Source organism: Crassostrea angulata, chromosome 8 (genome assembly GCF_025612915.1).
Source record: "Crassostrea angulata isolate pt1a10 chromosome 8, ASM2561291v2, whole genome shotgun sequence".
Classification (NCBI taxonomy): Eukaryota; Metazoa; Mollusca; class Bivalvia; order Ostreida; family Ostreidae; genus Magallana; species Magallana angulata.
In genome coordinates, this window is record NC_069118.1 from 4,724,110 (window position 1) to 4,748,082 (window position 23,973).

The following is a 23,973-nucleotide window of genomic DNA, read 5'->3' on the forward strand; positions in this document are numbered from 1 at the left end:
TGCACCTCTTGGTGTGTCATAGGACCGACGACATCCAAAAACAAGCATTCAGGGCTTAAATTAAATACCTTTCCCACGTAAATGACAGTATTACATAGAAACCTTTTTACTTCAAACTACAACGTCACATCAGTCATTACTCCATCCTTCGGGTCAATCCGTCTTTGGTAATTACACAATTATAACCTCAACAATTTTATACCATCATCGTTATCCTTTAACTTCTTAGCAAAACCTCGATAAAATTAAGTTAAATGATAGTGTACTTCTTTGCTGTCAGACATTTGTATCTTGGCACCTCCATTTAAGCATGTCTCCAATAAATCGGGGTCAAATAAGGCTTATTTACTCATATTTCCAAGAAAGCTTCAGCATTCATTACTTTTTCCCATTTGCACAGTCAAGTACTTTATAAGCAATTTAAGACTCTTGATAATGACATCAATAAGGTCTGATTTTGTCTTTTCCATATTTTACATATCCCATTGTAATGTACATACTTGGTATAAAGTTTAATCCTTATTACTATTTTGATAGTTGAAGTCGTACATGTATTCTAGTTGAAAAATTTTAATTTTTGTTCTATTAATTCAATTCTTTGTTATTATCTTCATGATGTCTTGTTTGTCAATTGTTGACCTTAACATATATGTATTTATATATTTATTTATTTATTTAATCATCCCCCACCCCCACCCCCCCCCCCAAAAAAAAAACTTCCCTCGGAAAACGGGACAGAGTGTAAGTGGGGCTACTTCCCATAGACCTATTTGAGCAATGCTGTCCAACCCACCTTTATATCCGGACATCTTAAATCTAATGAACATTATTCTTGAAGGGAAAAGTTTATTTACAACAAAAGACCCTGTAAATCTTATAAGCAATACAAATGCATACTAGGTGTCGATTTGAAAAATGCCAGTTTGTCGAAGAAGCAATTTGATCATGTGCCACAATATCGTGACATGAAAAATATAAAGAGCGCCACCCGACGACTGTTTACGCCAGTAATAATATGTAGATTAAATGTCTGTTCATTTCGCGCTAATGAATGTTGATTGCAATTAATACATTTAGGCCCAATGGCATTAAAAAAACCAAAAAGTCTTCCTCACAATGGACGTCTGTCACCTGTTTCTCATATATATATTTTAAAGGGCATTTGATATATCAGCATGTATAATTCAAATATCAAACAAATATTGACTGCAAATATAATTATATAAAACCCATGATGAGAGACGAAGTATTTGACGGAAGCAAAAAAGTAGATGACAGATGTTTTATTGCATTGGGCTCACATAATGTTGTTCGAAAACAGTCAATTATAAGTTATTTTTTATGACGATAATACTTAACAAGATTCTTCAAATAATTTAAAAATCATTAAAAATAGTTAAAAAAAGGCTCTCTTGGGAAATTGTATCAGAAAAGCTTCTTAAATTAGCCCAACAAAAACAATAGCTATGTATTTTAACGCTAAAAAGTTCACGAATATCCTACTCCAGGTTTTCAAAATTGGCAATTGAATTTGTGTCAAGACACAAGCACCAAGAAATAACTTTTCTAAAGAATTAAGGTAGTATCAAACATCTGTTAATATTTATATGGAATAAAGTACAATATAGTTAAAATACTTTCATCGGTTTAGAAATTTCAAATTTTACAACATTTGACCAAAATTAGCTTTTAAGATATTGGGAGATGTTAAAATTATAAAACCCCCAGCGGGATTCGACCTCCGGAACACAAATAGAAATTAACCTGCAAGTCATTGTTTTAATGGCCACATCCTTTAATCAGGCCACATTTATCTGCTGCTAGAATAGTTACCGATTTTCTCTATAGACTCTTCATTTTGAAACAGGGTAAAGTACATTTACTCCAAGACGTAAAATATCTAGACTAGAAACAATGTGTACTGCTAATAAAGATATCAAACTCATTTATGTTCATTTATTTCCTGACAAACGTTGTAATATGACTAACTATATCGTTACAAATCATCAAGATTAACGCTTACCCATATGTAGACTATAAGACTATTCAAATCATCTTTGGTTCCAACTGTTATACGCAAATATATAGAATTTTCTACCGCTGGATATTAGAAAGCCTAATTCACTCTATACCTTCACTCATGTTATCATCTCTGACGATAATGTTTTAAACGCAAAAAAATATTCACCACCATATTTTTCTTTACGAGACAGGATTCAAAATATAATTCACACTAATCTTCGAAATAATTGCATACTAAAGTGTGACATTCAAATTTTGGTTCACTGACCTCGGAAGTATCTAAATTCTTAAGTAAAAAAGTAGTAGGCCTACATGTAAAATGTTTTATCAAGGTTATCTACGGCAACTATTTATAGTCCTTTTTGTATTCAAGAATAGAATAAAAAAATAGTGACTTCTGGGTTCAAACCCATTTATTCTTTTATATATATATATATATATATATATATATATATATATATATATATATATATATATATATATATATATAGAATCAAGACTTAATAAATAATTATTTTTTAAGGCTAAACATTTCACGTTATTAATAAATAAATATGACGTCACTGACTGTATCAAATGTATTGTTGTATATAGCTATCAAATTTATTTCAGTCAAAATACAATAGTTTTAGGTGATTCTAATGATACCCCCTTTTTTATTATTTTAGCTTTGGTAAATCACAAAAAAAAGCAACTACAACAAACAAAACAACAAATTGTTCTACGATATAACTATTTTAAAAGGTCGTTTCATCGCTTTTTAAGTATCATAGGGAGAAACATATAAGCGCTTTTGAAAAATGTTTTTAAGTTCTTTATAATATTAATCTCCCAAATACTAGTAAAACCGATTTCTATGAGCAGTAGGGCCTGGAGTTTGTTTTTTAAATTATTAAAAGTAAACTTTTCTACAGTTCGCAATTGCTCTTGGAAATTAGCATTATTCTCTCAAAGTACATTTTAATGGTTTTTCTATGGACGATAAACTGAGTCATCTTCCATCATACTTTAATAATCGAATCTCTTTAAATCATTTAGGGAGGCTGTATTATGAACAAATTACCCATTTAGTATATATAAATTAATCAGAATACGAATTTTAATAAAATTAACATTTTTGTATGAAATATTTTTTAACTGTTCGTGATTTGTTTAAACCATGTTAATCAGTTAGGGTGTTAACGAAACTGTTTGGCCATGTTATTGAATACATTCAATTCGGAAAGGAATTTCATTTCAGGTGAATTGTTATCTCCTATTAATTGCCTAATTACATTAATATGTCGTATACGGGCCTTAAGAAAAAAATCCTGATCATAACTGACAAATATTACAATTAACAAACACGTTTTCTACAAATTTGTCACAGAAGTGTATTTTATGATCTTTCATAACATATTACATTTCTAAATTTCTGTTTTTATATATGTATACAAACTACAGTTAATTTCACATGGAAAATGTTTTTGCAGATGCTAGGCGCTAAAAATAATTCAAAGTTGATCATCGACTCACAAAGAACGATTTGATTAACATTGAAAGATATCAAAACAAGAAATATATTTCATTTACAGGGTTTCGCATTAGTCTATCAACTAAAAATATGTACGTACCTAAATTTTTAATATTACCTTTTATTTGAAAAACAGCGGATTTCCTTACAGCAAGCAATCAATAAAATGGAGGTTATAAGGCAATGTAGATGCACTGAAATCATAAATACAGTAATATATATTTTTAGTTGGCAAATATATAAAATTAAAATTACTAGAAAAGGTTTGTTTTAGATTTAATCAAAAAAAAAATAGATAAATATAAGAAATAAAAATACAAACTTTTCATTTGAAAATTCAACATGATCCTGGAAGTATGTTGTCATTTGTGTGGGAAACTACGTACATTCAATAACACCGGCCTTGACTTTGATCTATTTTGAAACGACAATTTATAGTTCCAATAATTTAATGAAATTGAAATATATCAATAATATATAAGATTAACAAGAGGTCCACATGCCGTTACATTCACCTGAGTCCATAGATAGACCTGTCTCAGGGTGTCTCTTGTTTGTATTTTAAGCTTCGTTTTATAAACTCGAATCCGATTCTCTTCTGATTGTTATCCCCGCTATTATTAATTGACGTTTGCAAACATCAATTCATAAAGGAGAGGGTGGGGGAGGGGAGTCGGGGGAATACTTGAGTGTTTAAAGAGACCTTAAGAAAACCCATGTACACTATGAAGCAATATTTTCACCCTCTCCCCCTAAAAAAAGAAGTAAAAGCCTTAACCCCGACCGCATGCATGGGCAGTTAAACCACAACTTATTATGGACAATATAAAAATGCGTCTTCACAACTGTAAAAGTACCAATTTACCAAAGATTTAAACCTTTTTTTATTATGTGTTCATATTAGCTCCATCCAAGGGCCTTAACCCCTCATCCAGGGGTTATAAATTTCACAATTAAGTTAAAAGTTTTCATGAGCATTATAAACATACATTCAATTTATCTCACTCTGCAATGGAAGTAGTAAACATTTTCTAGGATTAAATACATTTTCAATGTATATGGCCGCCGCATTGAACCCGCCCAAGGGCATGGACTCTTGTGCCCTAGGCTAAAAAATCTAAAATTTTGGTGGAAAGTTTTATGACCAATATAACCATGCATTTAGTTTTTATTTCAAATATATAAGGCAGTAGAAATTTTAAACATTTTCACTATATATGGTTTTATTGGCTATGGTCTGAACTTCTGAGCGAAGGGTCACGAATTTCACAATTTAGCGTTTTATTACAATCTTAAATAATATTCTGTTTTCATTTCTTTGCTATTCGCATTAAAACAGCGCGTCGCATCAAAACAATACAGTACACAGCATTTTAGCAACACTTTCCACCTGAAGAAAGTTTCAAACGATCGAAAAGTGTTAAATGTGTTAAATATGGAACTAAAAGTATACTGGATAGTGTTATTCTAGTTGTCCTAATCACCGTAAAAAAAGACATACAAGGAAAACCTGACCGAGGCATAAAAACTTTATTTTATAGTTCATACTACTTTTTATAGTAAATATTTCATATACCTAAGTTAACTTTGTTCCAGTATACTTCTGTACAACTGTTAACAAATCAAACAGCATACATTTCCTACATTTTGAATCTGCTTACATGGCATAGGTGTCGGAACTGAGGGGCTTTGGAGGGGGAGGCCTGAGCTCCTGCAATTTTTTCTTTTTGAATTAACCACCAGAGACATAGCATCGGAGAGGGCCGGCCCCAACCCCACAGCAAACATAATTGTTCCTTAATTTATTTGGTAGGTAAGATTGTTTTAGTTTTAGGTATACTTGCCCCCCCCCTCCTTCCCCCACCCACATCCACGGATTAGAATTTTGATTGTCATGATTTTGGGAATTATCATTTCTTTGGCTTCTGATGATCAGTCTAGCCCTCCTCCCCTTTTCTTTCAACTTGCTTCCGCCACTGAGTCATGCACTTCGCTTTCCGATCAGATTTTTACGACATTACACTTACATATATGATGTCATCAGCAAGCAGATCTACGTTATACAATTTTCAGCGAAAAAAAATTCCTGTAATCTTTTTCAGTTGCTTTTGATAAAGATTTGATTTCTTTAACCCCCCCCCCCCCCCCCCGCCAAAAAAAACTAATGTGATAGTAGAGTAATATGTCTATGTGTATTTATTCGTTTTGTATTTTCTATTTTTCGTTTTGTTCAATAGAATCTTAAAATTATATCAGTCAAAGTTTTACTGCGCAAGTAAATTGAGTTCTTCCTATCTGTAATTTCATTGGTTCATAATATTTACCAATTATTTTGAAGCTAGGTGTATAAATAAGTTACCTATAATTCTAATTAAGTTAGAGCAGTAAACCGTTTCAAGAAAATACCATCCGGTTGATATCTGTGGCATCTTATGGTCAATGCCTCTATATTCAAAATAAAAATAAGGTCATCAGATACACAATACACCATCTTCATTTTCCTTGACTGCTCGGTTACATCATGGCGCTGCGAGAAAACAACAACATCTAGAGGTATTGACAATCTTCAGGAAATTATGTTCCAGAGATGCCAGGAATCGGCGCTGGTGAAAGACGTCCATGAGTAGAGTTTACCAATATCGTAAGGACTTTAAACTCAGGGCCCGCTGTGTCAACTGTATGAGTATTTACCGATAGTCTTTACCTGGAACTGTATATATATAAAGTGAACTGTTTTCTGTGTACCGTTATTCTGTCCAAAATGAATAAAAAGAAACTCCAAAATCGTGTTTATGAACTGGAACAAGAGTTACTTGAAGCAAAAATATCTAAGGCCAAAGTTATTGAGAAACATACATTTTTTGCGGAAAATTGTAAACTAAGAACATTTTCCGGTAGACGAAAGAATGATGGTGATCCTTCCATTGATGACTGAATAGACGATTTGGAAATAGCTTTTTCAGCCCGCGGAAGGACCGACGCACAGAAAGTTGATCTGATATATAATCATCTAGAAGGCCAAGCAAAGGAGGAAAAAAAGTTTCGCGCCGATATTCGCCATGACCCCGAAGCGATATTGGAATGTCTACGGTCAGCGTTCGGAAACCCGGAAAGCATCATTACGCTTCAACAAAGATTCTTTGAACGTCAGCAGAGGGAAAGTGAAACGATTCGAGAATATTCATATGTCCTTGTTGAATTATACCAAACAGTGATAAAGAAAGACAACACCGTATCTCCTGATAAAGAAAGAACTTTGTGTGAGCGTTTTGTTAACGGACTTCATGACAAGTATATGCGGAAAGAAGCTAAACGTCTGTTTAGAAGAAAGTTTGACAAAATAGACTTTTATCATTTTCGGGATGAAATGATTTTACTCAGTGAAGAAGAAGAATTCGAATCAACTCAAGTTTCTCCATGTGAAACCAAGAAAACTTCAGACAGACCACAGTCAGTGATCAGCGATCATCCAAATTTAAATACAAATCGTCCGATTCGCCCAGTACAGACGATCTGTTAAAAATCATTCAAGCACAACATAAACAGATTGATTCCCTGACCGGCTATATGAAAGACAGCGAAAACAAACAACAAACTATGGAATGCCATATCACTCAGACACCTATAGAACGTTTTACCAATGCCAACGAGTCATCTACGGAGCGCCGTTCCAATCAGTATCCTATGGATCGCCGGGCCTTAAATCGATCTGTGTATTGTTACGGTTGTGGAAGACAGGGTCATATCAAGAAGAACTGCCGCGCTAAAGCGTACAGGAACAACGGTTCGGAAAACAAGTAGCATCTATTGCTACGAGTCAACCAATAGATGATAGTGAAAAAGACTCATTCAAGTATCGAGCAATAGGATAGTGTCTGGTGATAAGTGTTAAAGTGTGTGATGTAGATATTCCGTGTTTAGTCGATACAGGATCCATGGTATCTACAATTACTGAAAGTTTTTACAGGAAGTTCTTAGAGCCCCTTGGACTCTCAGTAAAAAATGTATGTTACAACTTAAAGCTGCCAATGGATTAACTATTCCATACATTGGGTACGTTGAATTTGATTTGAAGTACTGTGGAAGTGTATTAAAACAGCGTGGTTTCTTATTGTCAAAGATGCAACTGATGAATTTACAAGAAAATGTAAAGAAGCTGTACCCGGCATTTTAGGAATGAACGTTCTGAACTTATGCAGGGATATTCTTTCAAACTTTGATGTTCCTGCTGACGGGATTTTAAGTGAAGTGTTCGCAAAAACAACCGAGTGCGATAAAAAATCTGTACATGGATTTGCTAGATTAAGTGGAACAGTTCCTATACGCATACCAGCCAATACCGTTGTAGTTCTTAGTTGTACCGGACCCAATATCGACGGTGATATAGTAGTGAATCCTTTGACCAACGGAGCGCATCTACACAGAAATTTCAAAACGGTATATACTTGTACTAATATTGTTGGAGGTCAAATGTGTGTTCGGGCAGCAAATGTGGGAGATGAGGACAGATTCATCAAACCAAGAACGAGAATTGGGACCGTATCAAGATGTGAAATAGAACGTGAAGATTCTAAAATTGAATTTCAAAGTGTAGGAAATGTAGAAGAAATTAGGATTCATGAGCTCCAGAGTGAAGAAGTAGTGATTACGTCAGAACAGGAATTTGAAATACTGGCTGATATATATCATTTGGATTGCAGCATGGAGGAGAAAGAGTTAATTACGTCATTATTTCAGAAACATAAAAATGTGTTTTCAAAGGACGATGACGACATTGGCTGTACAGATACCATCAAACATCAGATTTGCCTCGTTGACAGTAAACCTATCTCACAACAGTATGTTGACATTCCACCATCCCAATTAGAGAAAGTGAAGCAACACATTCGAAAAATATTGAAGAATAATGTGATACGTGAAAGCACAAGTCCATTTGCATCGCCAATTGTTTTAGTTAGAAAGAAGGATAACTCACTCCGACTGTGTGTAGATTACAGGAAGTTAAACGACAAAACAATTAAGGACAAGTTTCCGTTACCCAGAGTCGAAGAAACCTTTGACGTTCTGCATGGTTCCGTTATGTTTTCCACAATGGATCTTACCTCAGGATACAACAAGATAGCATTAACAGGAGAAGACAAGGAGAAAACCGCGTTTACGACTCCCTTTTGATTGTATGAATTCAACCGCATGCCATTTGGACTTACAAATGCACCGGAAACGTTCCAACGTATTATGCAGCACTGTTTTAGAAAAGAAGTTTTCAACATACTGTTAGTTTTCTTAGATGACATCATCGTATATTCCAAGTCCCTTCAGGAACACATCAAGCGACTTGACAGAGTTTTTACTATTTTAAAACAGCATGGATTATAGTTGAAAATGAAAAAGTGCACATTTTTCAAACCATCTGTGAAATATTAAGGCCATGTGGTGAGCAAAAACGGAATTAGTACAGATGAAGAAAAGATTAAGAGTATTACCAATTGGAAAGTACCTGAAACAGTGAAAGAAGTGAAATCGTTTTTGGGATTTGCAGGATACTATCGTCGTTTTATTCGCCATTTTTTCTCAGATTGCTGCACCTTTATTAGAAATATCTAAAAACAACATGAAACACCCCAAAACCAAATTCGGAGATAACTGGTCTAAACAGTGTCAAGATTCCTTTGAAGAGCTAAAGAAAGTGTTGTCGACAGCCCCGTTACTAGGATATGCGGATTTTACCTTACCTTTTGTGGTGGAAACGGATGCAGGCGCACACGGACTTGGAGCCGTATTGTCGCAAAATCAAAATGGATGGGTGGTTGTGATCGCATACGCTAGCCGAAGTCTTCGACCAAATGAGCGGACGGCAAAGAATATGAGCAGTCTGAAGTTAGAGTTATGGCCCTGAAATGGAGTGTCACGGAAAAGTTTAGAGATTATCTTCTTGGAAATAAATTCACTGTGATAACAGATAATAATCCGTTAAAGTTTCTTTCAACAGCGAAGCTCGGTGCGTACGAGCAGAAGTGGGCATCACAACTTGCGGAGTTCGACTTTGAAATCAAATACAGACCTAGAAAGCAGAATGTGAATGCTAATGTGTTATCTCGCCTACCTAGTGATATTCTTTCTGAGTGCATTCAGGGATCCATAATTCCTCCGGAAATTAAATCAGCACAAAGTTCGATTATATTTATTGAATCTTCTGATGTTTCTTTTGTGAATACCTTTCCAACTTATTATATGGAAGAATTAGCCGAGATGCAGTCAAAAGATAAATCAGTTAGCCTGTGTAAAGTGTTTATAGAAACATATACAGTTCCGAAAGCTAGTTTCGCAAGGAAGCAAAGTAAAAGTGTTCAGATTCTTATAAGACAGCTAAAGCACATTACAGTGAAAGATGGAGTATTGTACAGAGAGATCAAGGATCAAAAACTTGGAGAACTTACACAGATTCTATTACCAGAGTGTTTAAAGGAATTCGTTTTAGTGGGTCTTCATGATGAACTAGGACACCAAAGTATTGAAAGGACGTTTAACTTCATTCGAATGAGTTGTTACTGGCCCAAAATGTTTGTGGAAATAAAGAACTATTGTAAACAGTGTAATCGTTGCGCAGTTTCGAAGATTCCTCCTCCAAAAGTGCATACCAACATGGGACATTTAACAGCATCTGAATACGAAAGCCGAGAAGGATCATTCGAGATTCGAGATTCGAAAATACGAGATTCGAAATACGAGATTCGAGATTCGAAATTCGAGATTCAATATCTAAATTAACCAATCAAATCAAGGATCTGAAAATATGTATCCTAGCGACATCAAACTGTTCTAAATAAAAATCATACGTACATGCTCTTATATACAAATATATGCTATGTTCACTTCTCCCTACCTAACTAAATAATTATTTGTATTTACTTTTACACAGAATATCTAAGTAGACTAGTAATAATGCAGTGTGCTTCGCGGATCTAAGTGATTTTGTTTGCCCTGGTGCATTTCCACCTGATGCGTTTGAACCCTAAGGTATTTCACCACCAGTAATAGTTTTAAACCCGGGTTTTTTCACCCCTTTTGTGTAAAAATGCGGTTATGGTAGAGAACTTCATAAGCGTAGCTATTTTTTTCTGTAGGGGGTCTTAGGCCAATTTAAAAAAATTTTACTATGTAAATTCAAAAAGCTCCAATTTTCCCGAGGAGGAGGTCCAGATCCCCTGACCCCTTCCTTTCTAGATCCCCGCATGAAGATTAGTACATGTATCTAAATAATCTAAATATAAATAATCTGTCCTGTTTCACTAATAAATATAAGCATTACTTATTGTTTTAATGTATGCATACAGTGATACACTAGTACTATGATTATAAACAAATCATTGAGATATTATCACATCATACGGAATTATTAATAAATACAATTTTTTTTCCTTTTCCTCAGTGAACAACTTATTATGAGTCTTACTTTTGGAATTGTTTTCAATATAGAAGGATACCTACTCTCTACACTCAAAGGTAGGGATGATAGGGTGCCAATTTGTTCACATTGCCGATTTCTTGTGCAGAGAACAGTAAAACCTTTTATTTGATTGTGCATGAATATTTCAAAATTAATTGTTGTACATATATTTTGTTATAATTCATTCATTGATATATCAACAAGAAAGAATAAAAGCATATGTTTCACAGCCAAGTTAGGTTTCTCTGTAGTTTCCTACCCCCCTACCCCCCACCGCACCAAAATTGACAATAATTACATATAAGTCATACAAATGTTTACGTTTTTAAGGTCTTCCGTTTCCAACGGAAGACCTTACTATTATTCTGAAAAAATTTCAAATTTCTTATTATTTTTTTTTTTCTTCTAGACGCCAACTTTGATCCTTAATATCTCGCTCGTTTGTTCACCGATTGTTTTGAAATTTTCAGGACTGATAACATGCCGCGTGATGTTGTCGTTGCATATTTTAGTTGAGGAAAATCCCCATTCGGTTTTGAGTTATTCCCCTTTTGGTAAAATTTAACGACTTCTTTTGTCCAGGGGGGTTTAGCTATAACGATGGCTGGCAGAGTCTCAAAGATGGGCTGGTTTGGAAGCTAATACATTGAATTTGTGCGAGATATATTTTATTTATTATTTAAATGCAAATAAAAGGGGTGGTATAGATGTTGAAACAAAGGCAAGAAAAAAATTCAAAAAAATTCGCGTATTTTCCGTGTTAGTTTCCTACCTGATAAAAATTTGTTATAACATGTATTTTAAAAGATCTTGGTCTTACCAAGACCTTTCATTCGGTATACAGAAAAAGGGGCTGGCCCCTATAATTAAGGAGTTAGATGCGTCAAAAGTTTCTTGTCAATAACTTGTAAAGGAATAACAATTTCTAATGCATTATTGAAGCAAAGTTGTAAAGAAATTAATTTTGAATCCTTCCGTGGTATTCAATTTAATGTTTTCGTAATTTATAGCCAGTATTTGCAGAAACAATTGTTGTCAGTTCGGTCCATTTTTGTGGGGGTGCGCACGTTTAGGAGGTTATGAAAGGGCTTTTTGTAATGCACTAACTGATACATGCAGCGCGCAAAAATAATTCTACATAAAATTCCCAAATGTTTTTATTCATATGTACATATTCATTTCATAAAGATGAACGTCTTTGACCTTATTTTTGTTGTTTGTTTCATAACTGTGCCCCTTTCTATATTTAGATGCATTACGAGACTCAGGTAACCGATCGATAGAAGAGTCGCTAGCTGTATTCAGGCCGTCGCCTTGACGACAGTGCATATGCTTTTAGAGCTGGACGTACACATGTTTAACGCCCCACTGTGTTACTGTAACAGAGACATTTTGAATTGTTTCAGTACTGGGAGATGTGTTAATTAAATGGTTCGAATGCATGGTAATTAAACTCAACTTTTCTACAGTACGTATACACGGCCGTCATATAAAGCACAATGTGTATTACTGACATGACAAATGTACGCTGGCAATTTAAACGAACGCGGGATTGCTCCCGATAGAACATTCTTTTAAAGCAAAACAAAATACTGATTTCCGATGGATATAATATTATCATCGTGGAGATGATTTTAAAAAGTGAACTTAATATTCGTATACGATAATATTTGAACCCAAAGCCGCTATTTTTAAGTAATGGTTATTAGGGATACATGTATTAATTATGACTTGCCCCGCGTTTCACGTTTTTTACTTGCAATGCATCTACAAACGAAAATACCAAACAACCTTCGGCAGCAATTTATAAATAATTTATTACATACTAGTACACAATATTAAAGAGATAATTAAATAAATTGTGCTTTATAGTTGTACTCGCTATCTTCCGTGGAAATAATGGCATGGAAAAAATGTTGTTCAATGTTCATCAAAAACGATGTAGCCTTAGCAATCGAAAATAATTAACAAACTGTATATTGATAGATTGACACATTAACAAACATTCAGACCCGCAATGTATTTTTTGCAAATTCTATAAAATGTAGACTCAATAAGTTAATTTTTCCGTTTGGGGTATTTTGAATCACATGTGTACGCTATGTGTACATGTACATATAGATTAATAGCCATATAGATAAACACTTTCAGTGTTGAATTTTTAAAAGATATTTTGTACATGCAAAGCAATCCAATGCAAGGGCTATTAAATTCGAACAATGTACATACGATAGGGATCGAACTGATACTGGTTCTGCTTGTTCTACAAACAGCGAATGAAATGCGAAGTATTAGGGTGTTATTTTTTAAACAAATAAGTATTGCTCTCTTAAAACCTTGCATTACTAAACAAAGTATTTCATCGGAAGCATTATTAGTTACCTTAGCTGCATATATGTAGCTCTCCTTCTGGAAAAATTGAGTACCATCCGAAATTTTTCATAGCAATAGCTTTCCAAAAAGCTTGCCTGACTACCCAAATTTATTCAATGGAAGCATGCATGTATCAATTAGACTATCTTATAAGAAATGAAATTTAATTTTCGCTGCGGATCATAAATTATTAAACTGAACGTGCAGAGTTTAGAAGCAATTTCAATCTTTTTCTTCGATCGAGTGCATGTACCTGTATATCACTGGAAATTAAATCATTTCATTATTTTAAATCATTTTAAGAATGTACATGTATCGAATAATCTCAAACAGCCAAATTGAAAATTGAATTTGTTATATATTAGATGCAAAATCTGGGGTTTAGGTGGGCAGCTTCATCAAAAAAAAATCTTGACAAGGAATTTAAAAAATGGGGAATTTTGAAAATCCTAATCCGTAGGTGGGAGGGGGTATTTACATTTTAACTTCAATTTAATTCAATTAGAATTACTTTATTTTTTGGTTCCATTTATTACATGCTCCGACAAAAGTGAAAGATCCATGATATCTCTATTTATTATATGACCAGTTAAGAAAATAGAGTGGGTAAGACCATCTACACATCATGTGCTCTGGCCTAACTTGGACTCGCCCACTAATCGGCGAGCCAAAATTATGAATGAGACGTATTATGGCGCGAAGTCTTTCTTTACCATTCACGCAACAGCTGAGATCTCAGATAGATCCATCGGCATAGATCCACTGGGAGGGTGTCAACTAATAACTACATATATTATACTTTGGATTGAATGTTTTAGAAGAAATCTATCGAATTAACATACACACTTAATTGACTAGCAATTGTTAGATGTACATTTACATTTGTACATGCGAGTGAAACCCTTTTCCAGATGAATGAAATCGCCCAATTGATCGAAAATCGGGTCACACGTACCCCACTTCGGCGAATTACTTGTACGTAGCCCCTCCAGTAAATATTCCAATTATATGAATCTATATTTGTTTTAATTAATCCAAACTGATGATTCTTTGTTAATGATGATAATCCAACACCAACTATTACTTACATTGTACTACTTAGACAATGTGTATCATCTTGCGATGACACCTCCCTCTTTTTTTTTTTGACCTTTCAAATATGGCAATCTATTTTAAAATCAGGATTACACACGTGCAATGTGAAATTCCCTTTTAATTGAACACTCTTGCTCATTGTGCTTATTACATCCCATATAACGTTTTCATCAATTATGAATATAAATGTTGACACATTAAAGATGCATCTTCAGGCAATTATTAATTCAAGCTTGTGGGTGCCCCCCCCCCCCCCACACTTTTTCTCACAGCAACTAATTTTTTTAAAATTTGCTTATAAAAAATTGAATTATCAAGGATGTAAAAAATTTATATAAAAATAAGGAAATTAGGATTGAAATTGGGAGTTTTTTTTTTTTTTGTTTTTTTTTTTGCTTGTCAAGATTTTTTGGATGAGTCTGCCCCCCCCCCACACTTTCAAAAAGGATGCTACGTGCCTGCATAAAGATAACAACATTCAAGGGCCTTCCGTCATTTTCAAGCCATGATAAACATGATAAAAAGGACTCTCAAAATAAGAAAATAGACGCAAAGTAAACTGCATTCATGGCATATGTTCACATTGTATGATGTGTCTCAAAATTCCTATTTTGGACTCGTCCACTATAACTACGAAAAAATTAATGAATGAGACATCCTGATTCTGGTGCGAAGTCTTGTAAATGAAATTTCCATTGATCTGAATGGATTTTTCCGTGAGGGTCGGGGTACCAGGTATAAAAACAAATTTAATCGTTCAAAGTTTTGAATTGTTAACAACGATATATCAGATCGAATGTTTTAGAGCGATTTATAAATCCAAAATACAGTCATTTTTAATCTGTTGACGCGTGAGCATATGTATTAAGTAGGCGGGCATCCCTGCACCCTATTAATTGAAGACAAATGAAATCGCGTCCAGCAGAACTCCCTGGCATTTTAGTGTATGTTATTATAAATTTATGATTTTGTTTGTTAATAACAATTCAACATCAATTATTAATTAACAATGTACACTCTAGTACGCTTATACACAGTTTTGTTGCGATGACCCCCCCCCCTCCCCGGACATTATACCTATTTTTAAATCAGGATTACACACGTGCTTGCATGTGCAGAAGACAATCTGGAACTTAACTGATAACTATATCATCTCTTGTGAGATTTATTTCTCCGTAAGCAAATACGTGTAGTAACTGATACATGCAATTGTGAAAACCATAGAGGAATGCATAATCTGCGCATAATAACTAACTGCTTGATGCAATATTTCTTTTTTCCAACATGTTTTAAGTCAATGATAATATGAAAATATATGCTTGACTTCATATCGGAAATTACTCATTTTCTTTATTCCCCTTTTCAATAAACAAAACAAACCAACAGACCAAATTGATCCAGATAAATAAATTATCAAAAATAAACCCAAAAAACAAACTACACTTTCATCCTTCACCCACAATATTGCCTTTTCGATATTTGTCATCGTGGTAGATCCGTGTAACAATCTATTAAGTAGGTGCTTGCACGACATAGAACCGGCCCTTGCTGATCAACGTTTTCATTAACACATATAAAGGAAAAAAAAATATTTAGATTTTTTCTTGGATTTATTTTGATGTAAATAAAAAAGAGAAGAAATTAGTTCTATAATATATATGCGATGTAAATCTTTTTTCCACGCAATATTTCGTATAAAACAACGAAGAGTAGTATCTTGAAACTTCATTCAAAATTTGATTAGACCTTTAAATTGTAAAATGCTAACATTGAAAATTGTGCCCGATTTCTTTTTTTTTAAGATAAAACTTTATTTAAAAAACTGATTCTTTGAGACAAAATAAATAAACATAATCAGTTTGATATTCTCTAAGTGCAGTTCTGTAGCTCTTAGTCTGAAAAAGAATCGGATGGACGACCTAGGACCCAGATCGTCCATCCAAATTTCTTGAATCTTGCCATTTCTTTCGTACGCGGACGCATGTTGGCCGAATACTCACCAAGACTAAATGGTTCGTATTTTAAGTTTTAACTGCGTTTAAAGGTAATATTGGAATTCCGATAATTTTGAAAATGATTAATTAAATAAAAATGGTTAAAATTACCGTCAAATTACCGGCATCGGCCTTCCCCATGCGCGAATCTAGAAGAGTAGGGTGAGGGTTCCAGACCCCACCCCAACCCCCGCAAAATTTCTTTCCATTACATGTACAATATAAAATTACAAAAATATGCCTCGGACATCCCCAGGCAAACTCAAATAACCGTCAGACACTCAACCCCCACCCCTGGAAAATTTTTCTTATCTGCGCATGCCCCCCTCCCCCCCCCCCCCCCTCAAAAAACAAAATTATTCTTCAGAACCCCCTGTAAAATTTCCAGGATCTCCGCATACATTCTAAAAGATTCATTGGCCCTTGCTTTCGATAAAAAATGCGAGTAAAATGTTTGGTCTTTTTACGTTCATACCGGGCATACCCACTGTGTGATTATAATCGTCGTCCATATTCTGTGTATATTGAGTCAATTATGATGATTCGATAAGTTTCTCAAAATAAAATGCACATGCAAAAAAACAACATGCGGCGAATCAAACTTCAGACAACTTTTAAAGATCTGTATTTGCTTATATACATGTACTTTGTTTCTTTTACACAGTGTTTATACATCTAATATTGCACCATGGTCAGGTATCAATTTTTATATTACGTCACAAGTATGACGCAGCTACGACGGAAGACCTAATCGTTGCTTGCAACGAGCTCGTCTCTAGTTTGTAAGTAAATCTCTAAAGATGTAAATAAGCACTGCAAACAAAGATGTGTGTATCTAATATACTACTACATTACACATAGCCGATTACGTTAATGTGTACATATGGTCAACGTACATGTGATTCTACTATACATGAAGACGGACGTATCAGGCGAGGATCCAGAAAATTAAATTTCAAAAATGATCGGTTGAATGACATTAAATGCTTTGAAAATAGTTTTAAACTATCGCACGGGTCAAAATGCGTGATAGAAGCTATGTACAGTGTAATTGGAAACTTTCATTTTATATCAATATGTAGTATTACCTATCATAACAAATGAGAGTATAGCACAACTGCCACAAGCAATACATGTCCTTTACCGGCACCACCTCCCTCCCCTTAAAAAAATGAAACAATTGCCGTTTTATTTGCTAAAATGTGTGTGGCTCAAGATTTTTCTAAAGGACATACCCGATTAGAATTGAAAAAGAGTCGTACGTTTAAAACTAATTTTGTCAAATTTTTTAGATTCATTTGGTTATATTTTGGTCCATTTGGGTAAATATATGCACCAGCGCAGCTCTAATTTATATATAATCAGGCCATAAATTCAAAATATTTTCAAAAATTAATAGCTTTAAATCCAGTGGATGAAAGAAAAGGAAAGCAAGTCGAACTCGATGAGTGCTAATACCTGTGTTGAATGAATGGTACAGTAGGATATGCGCAAAAAAGTCCCGTCTACTCTTTCCTACCCTATAATTATTGGAATATTCAATCCCATTATAAGAGTCAAATTAAAAATCAAGTACGGATATGTACCTGTTTATCAAAAGTAAAACTACTCATAATTTATCTACAGTGCATCGTTATGGAGCTACACAGAAAGTTTTATATTATTTTGCCGAGCCAAATAAAAAAAACCCTGGAAAACGAAGAGAAAACAAAGTGGGGACAGAATAACTGACAAATTAATTAGGACTATATAGTCCCCCCCCCCCCTTCTTGAAATGTATATACTGAAAACAGATTATTGGCGTACAACATCCGCACACAATTTAAAGAAAATTTCATGTTTTTTTTTTATCATTTTCGCTAGCTAATGTAAGACATCACAAATACCCCAAACCCCCTCACGGAAAAGGAAATGCTAGGTGATGAGAGAGAGAGAGAGAGAGAGAGAGAGAGAGAGAGAGAGAGAGAGAGAGAGAGAGAGAGAGAGAGAGAGAGTCGATGTAAATCACAGGTGCGCTAACACCGTTAAAATTAAAGCTTGCTAGTTGGTCTGCCCTACCCTAGCTACCTCCTCTCTTTTCTCGTTTTAGAGGCTAAATTATTGTCTATATATGCTTGTAACAAATCAAATCAATTTCAAATTCTAAATTAAACTGAATTTGACACTACAAAACTCTCTCTGTGTCTGTCTGTCTGTCTGTCTGTCTGTCTGTCTGTCTGTCTCTCTCTCTCTCTCTCTCTCTCTCTCTCTCTTATATCGACAATGGCATTGCCATACCCTACAATACACTATTCCTGTCTTTGAGGTTGTAAATCATTATATCTTCTATGGTTTAAAACTTTATCATAACCTATATTTTGACATGTCGATTATTTTATTGAGTTTCGTTTCATAGCTAAAACATTTAGATTAAACAGATCTTTCTTCGCGAGCCGATTTTTACACAGTTGGGGCGAATACACTTCGGGTTAAAATTGTTCGGGGGGAAATACATACAGGGCAAACAAAACCACTTAGATTCGCAAAGCCAACAGTGTTATTTCTAATTTAATTGTTTATACTGTGTGGGGTTAATTCATCAATGTTAACTTAACCATTTTATAACTACTATATAAGAGCTATTAAGACATTTATTTGTAGGAAAGAGCATGTACGAATGATCTTTATTTAGAACAGTTTGATGTTGCTGGGATACAGGTTTCAGATCCATGATTTGATTGGTTAATTTAGATATTGAATCTCGAATTTCGAATCTCGAATCTCGTATTTCGAATCTCGTATTTCGAATCTCGAATCTCGAATGATCCTTCTCGGCTTTCGTATCTGAACCATTAGAATGTGTAGCAATAGATTTTTCTATGTTGGATAAAGCCCACGGACTGGAGAATGTGTTAGTGATAACGGATATATTCACTAAATGGACGATCACTGTACCAACAAGAGATCAGACGGCCCAGACGGTGGCTAAAGTTTCAGTGAATGAACTGTTCTTCAAATTCGGTATGTGTAAGCGTATCCATTCAGACCAGGGGAAATGTTTTGAAGCGGAAGTAATAAAACAATTATGCAATCTCTATAAGGTGAAGAAGACGAGAACAACGCCATACCATCCCCAAGGCAACGGCCAGTGCGAACGTTTCAATAGGACCCTGCATGACTTACTACGATCGTTACCATCTGCTAGGAAAAAAAAGTGGCCGGAGTATATAAGAGAACTTGTGTTTTCTTACAACGTAACACCTCACGCATCTACGGGATACTCACCTTATTTCCTCATGTTTGGAAGACATCCCAAATTACCTATTGATTTCATGCTTGGAAGAAAGATTACTCAGTTCAACGATGTCAATATCGACCGGTGGATAGAACTGCATTCCGAAAAGTTGGCGTTTGCGTATAACAAGGCAAAAGAGGAAATCAAAAGAAAAGCAGACGACCGTAAAAGAAGACACGACACTGGGAGAAGCGAAGAAGAAATAGAAATCGGTGATCGAGTGTATGTCAGAAACAGGGGAGTCAAAGGTCGTGATAAGATCCAAGATAAATGGAAGCCGGAAGTTTACGTCATAACTGACAAACCGTTCCATTCAGTGTACACAGTTAAAGCGGAAAATGGTGATTCTGGGAAAAGAACTGTGAACAGAACCGAAATAAAACCGCTTATTTAGTAAAGCGTGTGTTTGTGAATACAACAGTGTTCAATAGACGATTTCCGAGATATCGTTTCGTTTAACGAAATCTTAAAAATTGTTTAACATGTCACGTGACTACGGACAATTTGTCGTTTCAGCGGTAAGTTTGAAATACACTATTTCAGAACGATTTCACTGAATACGATAGGTGACTGAGCTCGAAAATGGTCGTGAAACATTGTGCGTAGGGTGATTGTCGTAGTGACAATATATATTCTTTTAAAGAAAATATGCAAGGCGTTGATTTTGTCAAATTTCCAAGTAAACATACGGATGTAGACCGCTGTAAAAAGTGGGTCAAAGCCTGTGGTCGTGCTAATTTCACTTTGGAGAAAGTGACAAGAGACACATACATTTGTACGAAGCATTTTTACAGCGGAAATGGGACTTTTAAGTATCCAGACCCTGTGCCGTACGGTATCACAAGCCCAGAGATGGAACACTTCGTCTTCAAAACAAGAAAAGACGAGGCCCCTTGCCAAGAACTACAGCTGGGTGTTTCATACAAACGGAAACAGAAGAACTTGTAAGTGAACCAAAACAGAAGCAAAACCCAACAGCTTTACATGATCATAACATGTACACATCCCATGTAAAAGACTGTAGAAGCGGAGATGGCCTGAAGGTGGGTGTGTCTAGTGACACTAGTTGCGTACAAACATCGATGGAGTTGTTGACATTAGAAACGGATACTCTGGAGATTGAAATCACTACAGATGAAAACAATACAATGCATGATGTACATAATGGTAAGTATGAAATAAATACATTATGTCATTTTTTATACAAATGCACATGGATATGTAGGTCAGACATTGTATTACAATAGCTTATAATATAATTTAATGGTACAGGTACCTGTGTCAGGTGTATATAATTATATTAAGCTTTATGTGTAATGGTGTTAAACAGGTTATAGCTTGAATCAGCTGATCTTTTGACAGAGATTGGCAAATATTTGAAGTTAGATAAAATGTCACAGATAGATTAATTGTATATAAATATACTTCATCGAGGTTATTAATTGAGACTTGTATGGCACAATTAAGTGTGGTTGTATATTAAAAAGACAGTAAACATAAATATACATATTACTATGAGATGTTTCATGCAGTACAATTAACAGTTAAAAATTTGTATGTCATATAATATGGTCTAGCTTGTGAGATCCATTAATTTTTTTTTAAAAGGAAGTCATTTTAATTGAACGCCTCAGTGTAATTTAAGGCCTACAAGATGCTGTATCAGTTATTTCATGTACTAAGTGAATTGGAAATTCACCAAGGAAATAAATTCTAATGTTTTATACAGCTGTCACCACTGAACACACTTAAGCTGGCCCTTGAGATCAACATTTAAATTTATCTATTGTCACATTTTAAAAAACCCTCATTATGATTATTGTATAATTCAAAAATACAGTTAATCAGTTTCAGTATTATATAGCTATTAAGTTATTATTTTGTAATTTTGTAGGTAGAGTCATGACAGACATGGCAGTGCAGACAGATTTGACGTTTAATGATCTTAAGGACTGCACTGACCAAGATCTTCAAGGGGGAAGTCTAAGCAGTACCATCTTTGTGAAGAATGTTACCAAGGATGACACATCCTGTAAATTCTATACAGGTACATATTATATGTCAATTAATTTATATTTCACATCTCAGATTTAATACTTCAAGTCTGTTTGTACCCTATATACACTGAAGGACAGCTAGCTAGAATACCAGAAAATAGTGCAGTAAGTATGAGCTAATGAGTCACTTAACTTTGCATAGCTACTTTCCCTTTGGGAATTAGAAAATGTATCTGCAAGCCTCTAGCTCCCAAAAACTTATGGATGTACATGTCACAGTAGTCAAACATTTATATCCTTTTGATTTAACCTCTATATAACCATTCTTATGTGTATGGTCCTTGGTGATATTCAACATTTCAAAAATATTAAATCTTTACAAAAGCTAGCTAGTATACATGTAATTTAGTCCATGCAGTATAATTATACCATTTTAAACATATGCATTGCATGGTTACCAAATGTGTATTTTTTTTAAGGTCACTCTATTGTCATAGACCCTTGTCAACTTTCAAAAGCTGTCCTTTACCAAATAATCTACATATTAAGTTTTTAATTTGTGAGCCAAACTTGCCTAAATTTGGTTTTTAATCAAACAATAGAAGAGGAGAATGTAATTGTGAAATTCATGATCCCTCCACAACCCCCCCCCCCCCCCCCAGGAGATAATTTAATTGATTTGTTCCTGTGTGCTTCTCAGCTTTTTATTCAAGAGTCAATATTTTGGTAATTAAAATATAAAAAAAAACTGCATATGTATATGTTTAAATTTGCACTTTAAAATTTGGTCAATGAATTACAGGTGTGACATTAGCCACTCTGATGTTAATCTTTGATGTAATCCGAAGCAAGGCAGAGAGAATGAGATACTGGCAGGGAAGTGCAAGAGACCTACCTGATGCCCCAAATGGAAATGTAAAGAATTTCCTTGAATTTAATACTGAACGATTATGGTAATTTGCAAGAACAAATTTAAAAGTAGCTAAATATAAAAAATGTTCATTGCATGCATGGTGCTTATATGGCCCAAGCATGTGGTCCACTGTAAACTAAGGTCAAGGTAATAAATAATAGACTTTAAATATGTTAAGCATGTATTAATGTCAATCAATTAGCTGTGTCTTTAGCAAAATATAAAAGGACATCAATATCAAAAGCATGGTTGCTTATATGGTGTAGTTGAAATTTAATTATACAAAAATCAAACAGATTTTTTATCACTGATTAACACAAACAACTGAAACTAATTGACATGCTCTATCATGTGTCTTAGAGTCTTGGTTATTGACAGTCTTTTTTTTATTACATTTGTCAGCTGCTATATATATATATATATATATATATATATATATATATATATATATATATATATATATATATATATATATATATAGCAATTTATAATTTTCTTTTCATTCAATTAGAAAAGAGGACCTGCACGTGTACTATCCTCCTTTGAAGAATTTCTGCTAACCCTTGTAAGAATCAGAAGAGGCCTTGATGTTGAGGTATTGGCTGACATCTTTGCCATATCGTGCTCGAGTATAAGCCGCATATTTATAACCTGGATTAATTTGTTACAACTAGAACTCAAGTTTTTAATCCAATGGCCGACCAGAGATCAAATTCGTTTGAAATTACCTAAAGTGTTCAAGTGCTTTCCGAGAACTAGAGCTGTGATTGACTGCACTGAGTTTTTTATTTAACGACCAAGTCTACCATCTAGCCAGCGTGTGACATGGAGTTCATACAAACACCATAACACTGTTAAACTATTGGTTTCTATTTCCCCATCAGGCTCATTTACATTTATTTCAAAACTTTGGGCTGGTTCTGCATCAGATAAAAAGATAGTTGAAGAATCTGGGTTTCTGAATAACTTAGAGTATGGTGATGATATAATGGCTGATAGGGGTTTTATGATAAGTGGTGCTCTCGCTCTTAAAGGTTGCACTTTAAATATACCACCCTTTACATGTGGAAAACAGCTGAGCAGCAGAGCAACAACTAAGACTAGGAGAATAGCAAGAGGCAGAATACATGTGGAAAGAGCTATAGGGGACTTGAAAAATTTTAAGATTCTTCAAGGTATTATTCCATTGAAAATTAAACCCTATTTAGATCATATTGTATGCATATGTACTGCTCTTTGCAATCTAAACAACAGAAGAGTAAAGTAGGATTCACATTGTATTGTAAATTTAAGTTACAATATTACAGTATATGGATGTGTACCACATGTACCATGTACAGTAGTT

The 23,973-nt window shown here is 34.4% G+C and overlaps 1 protein-coding gene across 1 annotated transcript; it reads left to right on the plus strand.

Annotated features, from left to right (window-relative positions):
• Positions 1–20,713: 20,713 nt before the first annotated feature.
• LOC128158464 (uncharacterized) lies at positions 20,714–21,915 on the plus strand. The gene is made up of 2 exons (XM_052821320.1): positions 20,714–20,885; positions 21,613–21,915. Exons 1-2 carry the CDS (start codon positions 20,714–20,716, stop codon positions 21,810–21,812), a joined length of 372 nt encoding a protein of 123 aa, XP_052677280.1. The 3' UTR covers positions 21,813–21,915.
• Positions 21,916–23,973: the final 2,058 nt, after the last annotated feature.